This window comes from Impatiens glandulifera, chromosome 7 (assembly GCF_907164915.1).
Source record: "Impatiens glandulifera chromosome 7, dImpGla2.1, whole genome shotgun sequence".
Lineage (NCBI taxonomy): Eukaryota > Viridiplantae > Streptophyta > Magnoliopsida > Ericales > Balsaminaceae > Impatiens > Impatiens glandulifera.
This window is the reverse complement of record NC_061868.1, coordinates 44,034,063-44,046,139: the sequence shown is the minus strand read 5'-3', so window position 1 is coordinate 44,046,139 and position 12,077 is coordinate 44,034,063. Positions and strand designations below refer to the sequence as shown.

The following is a 12,077-nucleotide window of genomic DNA, read 5'->3' as shown; positions in this document are numbered from 1 at the left end:
ACCATATAGATGCACTTTCTGCAACACCTTCCAACATGCAAGTCCAAATTGTGATTTGACTAAGGAAGAAAATCAGAAAAATTCATAAAGGACAAAAAGTAAAGTTGCAGGAAAATGAAACAAAGATGCTTATTATCAAAGAGAAAAATGTGATTAAAGAATATGAAACAGAAGATAAAGAAAATTATATACAAGAAAAAATCATTACGAAGGAGGTGGAACCTCAACCTAATCATGTTGAAGAGATAATTGAGGAATCTCAATCAAATCAAGTTGAAGTAGTTGCCGATGAAAACAGAGAGGAAGATACTCATGCTAATCAAGAGAAAAAATAGAATTTCAAGGTTGATATAGAGTAATTCAAAGTTTTGGAGGATTCTAAAGCTGAATCTGAATGAAATAAAGACAATAATATCGAAATTCAAGTTGAGAACAACAAAGTTAAGAGCCCCGAAATCCTGAAGAATAATTCTTTCTATCAAATCAGAACGGATTCATATAAAGAAAAAAAAATCAAAATGACAAGTGAAGAGGAAGAAAACTTGTTGAAACATCAGATTGGTATGAAAATAAAAATCCTGATTGGGATAATTATGATTCGATACAATTTATAATCATTGTTTGTAATTTATGTTTCTCGTATGTTTGATTCCTACTAATTAGGTTCTTTAGGATCGTTTGATTGTCATCATTTAACCATAGATAGGGTTTGTCTAGTTTTGATTCTTGACCCTCCCACTTTTGGGATTTAATGAAATTGTTTTAACCTTTTTCAATAAGTATATATATATATATATATATATATATATATATTTATATATATATATATAATCGGGTATAGAAAAAACAAATAGATTTGTTGCAACAGGAGCTGCGTCCATCAAATGAACAATTGTCCTCATCTGAAACTCTAAGCGCTTCCACATAACCGGTTGTAGCCAAGCAGGAGCGCACACGGAACGCCAACAGAACTAATAGCGCTCAAAACGACGTCGTTTTGAGCGCCACCTTCATCTTCATCGCGACCGCCGAGTAGATAGACATGAAGATCCGTGGATGATTTTATCAACTTGGAACTCCATAGTTAGTCAACTATTTCAGCTCATTTAAAGCCTGAAATGATCATCCTTACGATAGTGATCATTTTTCCCTATCAAAATAGGGATGAATCACCATATTCTGGCGACGACTTGTCAAGAACAACCAAAAGTCATTAATGGTTTTGGCTGATTCAAGCCACTAGGTGCTTCAACCGACCTTGGGACAGTATAAATACCTCCCCTAAGGTCAATCCGAAGAGAACCAACCAACACAGAAGCCTCAAATCAAGAAAAATCAAAATCCGTCAATAAATCTTCAAAACTTTGGATTTTTTGAATTTTTCGTTTAAGGCTTCAAACTTGAATCTGTGCATCCAGAAAGCTTCCCTAAGTATCAAAGAGTGTTCTCCAATCCTTGGTAAGGTTACAATCATCCTCAAATTCATATTCACAGTTTGAATTTGAAATTTTATATTTCAAATTACAAAAGATTGTATGCTTGTTGTTTATATGATTTTATGATTGAATATTGATCCTTGGATCATTTATAAACTATATGAATATGATAGAATCGATGAATCAATCTAACAAACAAAAACTCAAATTTGAATTTTCAAAATAAAAAAAAAAATCAGTTTGCTGTTATTGGGTTAATTCGATCGAATCACAACCAAGAAAGCTTCCCAACATGATTGTAATGATGTTGGGCAACCATTTAGATCATGTTTGATCCATCCCGATCATGTTTGGTCAAAATCAATTTTTTTTTGAATTGGTCAAAATGAACCGCTAGTGTTCTTGTTTTGGTACCAATCAAGTATATGTGTTATAAGGAAGCTATTGGATAGCTCCTTTCACTTCAAAACAGCCTTAAATCAAAAACTCGATTTTTGATCAAAAACTGTTTTGAACAAATTGATCATCATGGAGGTCGATCCATACCTTTAGATGATGATCAACATGTTCCTAGGAGCTTTGTGAAGTTATCAAAGCTCTTGGATCAAAGAATCAGAGCTAAAAAAACTAATTTAAAAAAATGAATTCTTGTGTTCTTAAGGACCGAGACTTGTGAGTCTAGGATCGAGAGATCCGACCGAGGAGACCGAGACCAAGGACCGAGAAAATCGACCTAGGACCGAGACCAAGGACCGATGTTCTTGAGTTAAGATCGAGACCTAAGACCGTTGTTCTTGAGCTAGGACCGAGAATTCTTACATAGGACCGGTAAAATTTGGACCTAGGACCTAGAGCTCCCAGGTCCATGCTTGAGAAACCTAGCCCCATGCTAGTCTATGCCCGATATGTTTTTAAAACCTAGACTAGTAAGATCAGCTAAGGATCGAGCGTCCTTAGAACCTTGACCGAGAGCTCCCAAGCCCATGCCGAGGGTCTCCGGACCCCGACCAATAAAATCGAACCCGGACCTTAGGACTCCGGTCATAAGGTTTGTTTGGTTCCACTTTTAAAAATCCAAAATTATTTTTATAATTTTGACTCCAAATTATTTTCTAAAAATCCCTAAAAATTAGAAAATACATTTTAAATATTTTTAGTATATTTTTACAAAAATATTTTTAAAATGTTTCTTTGATGTTTATTTTTAAACTCTAATGTCTTTAAAAATTCATATATAATGAATCTAATATATTGAAAGTATAATATAAAATAAGATAAATTGTGATAATATTAATATTATATTATAAAATAAACTTAATATTTTAATTTATTATTATTTAACATAATTTTCATTTAAATATATAAAATAAACTTATATTATCTATAACTAATTGAACTATTCTTTGCTCAATCTTAATACAAACTATCATAATTGAACAAATTAATCTGGAGGAAATAAAAAACAACTTCATTCCAACATTAAATTCACAATGATAAAATTAAAAACAAATTGTTTTCTCATTTATATTTTATAACTAATCATAATACGGAGTATCAATGATTTGATTTCACTTAAGTTATTAAGTTATAATGAAAGGTTATGACTAAACTTTCTAAATTCAAACAAAACAAAATAATTTTTTTAATTAATACTGATAAATCAAAAATATCACACTAAAGACTAAACTTCATAACTAGCTACTTAAAAAATGCTCATAAATGATTGAAATATCACAATTACTTAAAAAATTACAAACATTTTATTTAGTATTCATACCTAATCCCCATAAAAGAAGACATCAAAATTAAATCATGCTTGAGAAAAGAACATCAAATCAGTAAAAGTATGTGAAAAAAGAAAGTAGAGTCCCAAAACTTCAAACCAAGGCCATATCATGGAGCAGACCCCTCAGCAGCCTTCTTCTCTTTTTGCTTCTCTCTTTTCTTCTTATTTCTCAATGCAGTCTTGCTCATTTCCCTAAATGATCACCATTGCATTATCAGAATAATCAATTGATGAAATTCAAATCGACATACAAAAAGTTGGGCAATATGAGAATAATTTTACTTACTGTGACGGACCAACTCCAAATAACTGTGTATTCGTCGAAACCAAGCAAGCAAGAAAGCAAACACCCACATTAATAATAATAGATGAAAACTCGATGATAGCATTTGACAAATTAGTTTTTACATAATACCTCAGATTGAACAGCATCTAACAGTTTAGCATGAGGGGGACGATAAGCAGCAGGCTTCTGTACCGTGGTGGTTGTAGCAGCAACAGCCTTTTTTATGGAGGAACCGCCTTTCGAAGCTTGTCCTCCTGAGGATCACTCTTAACTGTTTTAGAGACATTTATTCTCAAAATTATTCAGTATTTAGGTTTGATAAAAACAAACAAACCTTGACTCTTTGTTTCTTCCGTTTTCAAAGATTCAAAGGACTTCACCAGTTCCGCAATTTCACCAAACCTGTCTGGAGATTCTGGTTTCCACTCAACCTACTCAAAATTTTCGACAGGAGGATTGTGAATTGTTTCGACTTTTCAAGAATTACCAATACAGACAGACGGACAACAATAGATCAAAACAACTCACCTGATACAATTTGTCAAACATCTTCTTGAAGAACAATGATCCATTATGGTGAAAGATCTTAATCCTGGAAACAATCTTATCATGTAAGATTTGCAGGATGAGGGCAAAAAGGGAAAGAAAAAAAAACACGGGGAAGAAAGATTCTATACATACCCATTGTCAACTTGTAGTCTAGGAGCAGTAGTAGCAGTCATAAAATAAAGCCCATCCGGTGACCATTCACTCGTTACTGATAATTCCGCCTTTGTATCCAGAAGTTTCTTTTTCTCTTCATAGTCCCAAAAGGCCTTAAAAATACATTATTATTATGAAACAACATAATGTTATTTGGAACCAAACACAACTTTCATGATTAACTCAAATTAACCTCAAGAATAAGGAAACACTAGTACACAAGCAACACAATTCCATAAAATATAATTGACTTACCATATAACCAGGCAAGTTTCCAAACCCAGCCAAACATAAAACTGGCCAACATTATTAAGGTTAACAATTAACTTATTGAACATCATAGAGACTATTAAAAAATCAATCACATAATAGAGAAACACTCTATTGAACATCATAGAGACTAATTTCAGAAAATATTGTAAAGCTGCATTTTGCACCCTATGATAATGCAACATCCATTTGTTCTACATCCAGATTTATAAATAAATAAATAAACGGAAAAATAAGGATACACTTCCCTTTCGGATTCATTCTAATAGTATTGTAAGGTCCTGTTCCTAGCTCAAGTAGAGGCTTGCACTTCTTGTCAAATAATGTAGCAGCAGCATCAGGCAACGCTAAGCTTTGTTAAGGATCAGTGACAAATTGCATATCAAAGTAGAGATGATTGACAACAAGACAAAAATATCACAATTTAAGCTATAATGATAGAAGGATACATCCATAAACAACAGCAAATTCGTTACCAGAATTTGACCACTGAACATCATGGACAGGCCCTTCTTTACCTGTCAAGACCTTCAGCCATTAAAGTTTGCTAGTAATATATCCACCAACTGCACATATCGGGTTTCTGAAATAGGAAAGTCTCTAATAATATGATAACAAAACATACGAAGAGGCACAATTCCTTCATGAGCGCCATCAGTTGTCAAGTAGTTTAGTTTTGTTTCACCATAATAATTTTGATTGGTTTTGTCAACATCTGACTGGACCACAACAAGAAGCCCAGTTGAACCAGTGTTCCAAATCAGTTGTATTGACGAGCATCGGAAGAAGCTCCGACGAGCAACTGGTTGACTTCCAGAATTTCCAGAAGGGAATATCTGGACACTGGCTGGAACGCCCTGCAAACAACATTCAGTCAGTTATTCAACAGGTAATTAGGTCAAAGGTTCTATTAGGTTTGAATCGCATTAGTCAACTATTGAAATATGTGCCTCTTATAATAACTTTCAGTTGATCTGTACCTTTTATAAGGTTAAGAGACTTATTAGTCCTTTTTTGTCAATGTTCAAGGGCTTTTTTTGTCTTTGTTTCCTATCTTTACATCAAGACATACATATAAATACAGAAATGCCACCAGAAAGAAAGCAAAAAGATTTGGTAGCATAGATTTCTTCCTAACAGGGTCCTTTTATTTGTATTATCGTCCTGATCTTAGTTCAGGGGGAAAAAAGAGAGGTCATTTCACATTTCCATTAAACAAACTTCCTTCATTATATGTACCTTAGATTCTGGAACATAAACTGCCACATGGGATCCAGGGGACTTTGATAATTCAACAGCAGCAACTCCAGGAACTCTAAGCCTATGCACAATTCCCTTAGAGAAATCGGCTCCATCAAAAAACTGAACCTCATTTGTTGCCATTCGACACGCAACAGATTCATCAGAACAAAAACGAATTACAGGCCTGAAGTCACAAAAATAAAAATATCATAAAAAGAAGAATTCCACTTAAAATAAAAGATTGGGGGGGCACTTCGTTTCATACCAGGTGGTTTTGTTCATGTTCTTTTGAAAATGTTGATAAACTGAAACACCATTCTCCACTTTCCACAGGGTAACATTTTTCTCCTGTGGGGTAGAGGCTTTCTGAAAGGTCTGAAGATAAGTCCCACATGGCGATAAGGTGTACCCTAGAAGATTGGGGACTTCAAAGGATTTGATTTCTTTCAAGGTCTTGCAGTCTTGGATGCTGATACGAGAATCTGGTTTTACCACCAACAGTTTAGATCCATCCTCACTGAACATGGTGCTGCTGCAAGGAACTTTCTCAGTCTTGACATTTGGTTGATTATTACTGAAAGGAAGTCTATTCCACAGTGAAAATTCATCAGGTGTTCTGACTGGACAGAAGAAATAGCAAGAAGACATATTAAATAAGCAACAAATTATATATATAAGTGCATAGTTTGTGAAAAAATATTTACCTAAGATCTCCAAAGACGGGGAGGGTCCTGGTCCTGTGGCTGTCATCTTCTTTAGATTATCTGTAAATCAACAACTGAAGTAAACACCCCTAGAATAGTAATTAAATGACTTCTTCTGGGAATGGTTAAAGATCTTATCTTTGTTCAACAACAGAGGATGATCACACTAAAGATTGTAAATGTGGAAACCTAGTTTCTGAAAGCTCCTACTTTCACTTCTACTGATCAAATTCAAAACCCACTAAAATGAATCCAAATTTACAAAACTGAATTTCTAATTATAGACAGAAACGAGCATGAATGTGACATTTTCAAAGATGGCTTGAGAAGAAATGAACACTTCGGTAGAGAGCTTGGATAATAGATATATCTCTATTCAAGAAGATGTTGAGAGAGAGGTGTATTCAAGAAGATGTTGAGAGAGAGGTGAGACTCACCGCCGCCGTCGCCGACCAGAAATCTCGGTGTCCCCAACTTCCGCCGGCCGTTTTTCAGATCGGTCCCCGTTAGTAAATTGGAATGCAACAACAGCAGGAAAACTTAAATGGGCTAAACCAGTTTGCTCAAAGGTATAATAATTAGCCCATAAGGTCAAAAACTTAAATATCATCATATTTTTTATTTTGTTTTTATAAGTTAATTCTTTTATTAGTTTAAATAAATAGTTAGGTATAAAAAAAATATAAATAATTTAAAAATTTTAAAAATTTTAAAAAAAAATTATATTTTAGATAATATAATAAAATTATAATAATTACAAAAGAGAAGAATCCACCGTCTTAAAATTTGTAAAATTTGTTATTGTGACTTAAAAAACAAATCGATCAAGTTAGTAAATAATGTCGAAAAAAATTATATTAAATGACTTATCATCTACGTATATTGATAAAAATAAGGAAAAATTTATAAGAAATGATACATATTAGAGAACTTTTTATTCGATAAAAAGAAACAATTTCTGATCACATAACTTTATCTCTTCTTGCTGCTAACAAATGAATGGACAAAACTCGAGAAAAAATTGTTAAGACAATTGGTGGGTTTGTAATAAACTACACAAAAAAAATAAAAATAAGAGTTTTATCTGAATATAAAAATTTGAAATAACAAATTCAATCCAATTAAACAAGATCGAACGAACAAAATAAGTTAGAAAAGAAACGAGTCACGATCATAAACTCTGCACTCTAACTTAAAGTGATTTAAACATTATATACATATGATTTAAGCATGGATTTTGAAGAGTTGTCTTTTATGTAAAGTCATCTCGAAGATTATTGAAATGCAATACTTTGGCACAATACTTCAAATGTAAATTTATTGAAATCTGGCCTTAGAATTATGATATTTTGGAAGCTAATATTGAAAAAATGAAGCTCAAGCAAAATCCTTTTGCCACTTCCCATCATGAAGTTTTAATAAAAAAAAAAATCTTTGGCATCTTAAAATTATCATTTTGTTCAGTCTACCCAAATAATCAGTTTTTTCATCAATCATAACAGATATTTGGAAGAAGTGAGAATAGATAACTTTCAATAACCTGTGGAAAGTGTCCTAAGATATTTTTTTCTTTCAAAAAATACAAATTAAGAACAAACAAACATAAGCCTTGATCAGATGATTGTATAATAAAACTTGCTCTAGTCTAGCTACCACAAATATGAAATATTATTATTAGATTTACATTCTATGCTCCATACTGACAGGCATTTGGTTTCTATTTCAAATGAAATAAATATTTTCCAATAAAAACTCATCTTGAAAGGAATTAGACTCTTAATAATCGAATGCAGATAACCTATGAATTGGTGGTACATTACACAAATCATTCATCAATAGCATAGACAAAAAAAAAAACACAGAATCATATACTTTTTTCTCAAAAACTACCAGCAAATCATGCCTAGTAGAAAGAAAGACAGATGTTTGGATTTTTTTTTTTTCATTTCAATCTCGGAGCACTTGGTTCACAGCAGACCCATAAGGAAATATGCCACCCAATTATGAGGAATGAGTAAATATAACCAAAAAAAATTCAAATTATTTTATTTTCTTTATTGTGCGAACCGAAAAACATTACTGACTGCAAATTTGGAATCATAATAACCAACCACCCTTAGATAACATCACAACCAAAATAGATGCCTTTATAAAGACATGTCCTCATTCGGTTGCGGGTGTATCTTCTGCTGTTGCGTTCCCTCCTGTGAAAGTCAAAACAAAACAAGCGTGTTATGAAAATTATCATACAAAAAATTATAGTGTCCAAAATCTTTTTGTCTATACCTTCATCATCAGCAGGACCACAAGGAGATTTCCGATATCGTGTTTGCTGTTGTGTTGGCTATACAGCACAAGATAACAAAAGAATAAAATCATTATTTGTTAGAAATATACATACTATAACGACCATTATTGTAAAAACTTTTAATTGACAATAATGACATTATCTTCTTACTATGAAAACCTTATCAAATGGAGTCATTTCTAAAATCTTAGCTATTCATTCTCATGATAGGTGGTTAGGGATGAGTTCAAACTTCAAATAGTATGTTAACTAATCCAAATAATTAAGTGCACATTTGAATTAAGTTCACTGTATAATTGTTATTACAAACAAAATTAAGCTAAAAAAATTAAATTGAAAATCTAGCATAATTCAATAAACAATGAATTACTTCACTAGAAATTTATCAAATTGCGTCACTAGAAAGGTAAAATAATCCATTTGATCAAACCAACCTATATACGAGATATACTTTCATATGGTTTATTAATCATTTATTTTCTCTACACTTACACAATTAGGCAATTGAAATTTAGTATTCAACATTCAGAACTAAATTCCAGTTTTAACAAATGCACCCTAACACCTTCTCTTGTGGAGAAAGGACAGACAAACGGAGCACAAGATGTCATGGAAATTAAACTTCTTAAGTTAACAACTAATGTAAGAGATTAACTTGTATTGAGTGATACCAACAACAATTACCAAGCTAATACTCATTGATTCAACAACTATAGCAGATAACACATTAGCATTCAAATTTATGCACCACAAACAAATTCAAGGACCCTAAAAAGAATCATAAAATAAATATCAAAACATGTGAAAATTAATTTGAAACTAATAGTAACTAGTATTACTACTACCTGTAGTTTAGGTCGAAGTGCTTCAAGTGGTCCTTTGGGCTTATCCGCTCCTTGCTGTTAAAAGTGTCCAATTAACATAAGGCATTCACTAAATAAAACTCTAAAAGACTAAAACCAATAAGTTTGTATGACAAATAAATTTACCTTCCCTAGAGCCCAGTCAGCAGAGTCAAAGTATGCACGTTCGTGATCCTGAATCAAGAAGCAGACTGAAAACACGCTCAACCTGAAGACTAATATTTTGACGTTTCATTATGTTAACAATGTTACCTTTGAAATAAGAGGTGGTTTCCTGGGCATAATCCCTCCATATTTCTTCTTAACAGTTTCTTCCTACATGATACCAGGAGGAAATTCTTTCAATTTTTCAGAAACAAAATAAAAAATAAACTACTCCAAGATGTAAGAATTTGAGATATCTTAAAGTATGATAGCAACCTCCTGTTTGGCTGATGGCATGCACTTTTCTGATTCGTCTACATGCTCAGGTTGTTCAACATCCTCAATGCCAGACATGTTGATTTGATTTCTGCAGTATAGAATGATAATAAATAACTTTAGTTCCCCATGATATCTTTGCTAGATAAGAAAAGATTAACTATGCAACCCCTTAAGCAATAACTGCTAGGAAGCCTCACAGCTATACCAAACTATCATTACTAATTGATGTAATAATTTGTATGTTCATCATAGCCTATAGCTACTAAAGAAACAGAAATGAAAGGCTGTTCAAGAATATATGTAAGCCCCAGTGAGCAGGTTCAGGAAAAGATACGAGAACTATCAAATGGAAGATCCTTGGATTGTAGCCTTCATGAAATCTTAATTCAAATTGATGTCAACAAAACATTCTCCTTTAGTGTATAGCTTTTCCTGAGTCTAAAGAAAGCTTTTGACTTTCAAGGCCTTTTTGTGATTTTCAAGGGAAGTTTTAGCACATGAATGGCCCTAAACAATCTCTATGGAATAATCAACTAGCCTCTTACTTCTTAGCAAACTAATGCCAAAAGATCAACAACTAAATAGAATTAAACAACACACAGTTCAATATCCTTAATAAAACAATCAACAGGACTTCAAATTCCGTAATTACGTTGTCCGATGTAGTTCTCCAAGTTCGGTAAACTAAAATGAAGATAAAAGGCAGAAAAACCAGGGAAATTTTAGGATGTCCGCAAATCAACGCTGTATATGTCAAAATAATGAAAATATGAACAGATCTAGTAAACATTATTGAAATTTTCTTTCATTTCAAAGTAAGATCTAGTTCAGAATGGTTGATCCAGAGACGGATCTATCGGAGAAACCAGTCGTCTATTTATACATTTCTTCGTCCTCGGTTAACAAATGGAACGACATGAATAAAGGAGAGATTGATCAATACAAGGTTTGACAGATATTATTAACTTACCAATGAAAAGGAACTTTCAGCCACCTCCAACTTCGACCTCTGTTAGAGAGAGAAAGAGAAGAGTGATACGATTGAGGCTAAGTGAAATGAAGATGGAATTTTTTTGAGAGATAAATATGGGTGTTAATTACTCTTCATCTTCATAATTGAAGGATTAAAACACCAAAATTTACTCCTAAACTTCATAAAAATAAAATGATAGAATAAGGTATATATTAATAATATACAAAATAAAAAATATTGGTAGATTATTTAGATAAATATCAATTAAAACTAAGTTTGAACTTTTAAATCGATATTAAGCTATTAGTATCTTCTACCGATCCTCTATGTTCCCTCTCACCTGAAGGAAGGGTAAAATATGAACATAAAAAATTCTGTAGCAGACAATTATATATATAATGATGTTTAATTTTAAAAGTGTTCGAAGACAATCATATATATAATGATGTTTAATTTTAAAAGTGTTCGAATTATCGAGTTGAGAGTTGTGGTTAATTTGGATATATATGTGAGAGTAAATGAATATTTGAGTTGGATTGTGGGTTGACCTACTCATAAACTTAAAACGATTAAAAATTAAATTAAAAATGTTATAGGTATATTTCGAACTTGCAACCTAACAAAAACAAGTACAGATTCATATTTGATTGACCAAAGTGTGAGATTACGATATTAAATGTTAAAAATATTAATCAAAATTTTGATTACCAAAATGAAACTGTAAGGTCATAAGATGAGAGGTTTATTCGGAAAAAAAATATATGATGAAATATGTGAGAATATAAATTGTTTTACCGAAATGAATAAAATGTGGATTGAGAGTGTTCTATTTTTTATTTTCATATATTATATTTGTTCGTAATTTATTAAGAATTTTAAACATTGAATACATATTATTATTTTATTTATATTTGTATCCGTTTGTACAAGTAAAACTTCTTACCCTAATTTGTTTAATAAGTCCATTCTCGTTCTTCTTACCCTATTCCAAAAATATTTGATTAACTATTATATTGTCGAATTTGTACGAATTCAATTCCGTCATAAATACTTTGAATGAAAACGGAGAGGTGCATATGTTATA

General features: G+C 32.1%; 2 protein-coding genes across 2 annotated transcripts; both read right to left on the bottom strand.

The window, feature by feature from the left end:
* Positions 1–3,127: 3,127 nt before the first annotated feature.
* On the bottom strand, positions 3,128–6,989 carry LOC124944987 (eukaryotic translation initiation factor 2A). The gene is made up of 14 exons (XM_047485342.1): positions 6,864–6,989; positions 6,427–6,486; positions 5,988–6,342; positions 5,720–5,906; positions 5,106–5,337; positions 4,930–4,998; positions 4,723–4,827; positions 4,466–4,506; positions 4,190–4,323; positions 4,037–4,100; positions 3,843–3,939; positions 3,638–3,762; positions 3,509–3,531; positions 3,128–3,414 (listed from the first exon to the last, which is right to left on the bottom strand). Exons 2-14 carry the CDS (start codon positions 6,470–6,472, stop codon positions 3,330–3,332), a joined length of 1,563 nt encoding a protein of 520 aa, XP_047341298.1. The 5' UTR covers positions 6,473–6,486; positions 6,864–6,989; the 3' UTR covers positions 3,128–3,329.
* A 1,292-nt stretch (positions 6,990–8,281) lies between these two features.
* LOC124945560 lies at positions 8,282–11,143 on the bottom strand. Its single transcript, XM_047486014.1, has 7 exons — positions 10,991–11,143; positions 10,018–10,108; positions 9,850–9,912; positions 9,724–9,771; positions 9,580–9,633; positions 8,713–8,770; positions 8,282–8,630 (listed from the first exon to the last, which is right to left on the bottom strand). Exons 2-7 carry the CDS (start codon positions 10,093–10,095, stop codon positions 8,590–8,592), a joined length of 342 nt encoding a protein of 113 aa, XP_047341970.1. The 5' UTR covers positions 10,096–10,108; positions 10,991–11,143; the 3' UTR covers positions 8,282–8,589.
* Between the last annotated feature and the right edge of the window lie 934 nt (positions 11,144–12,077).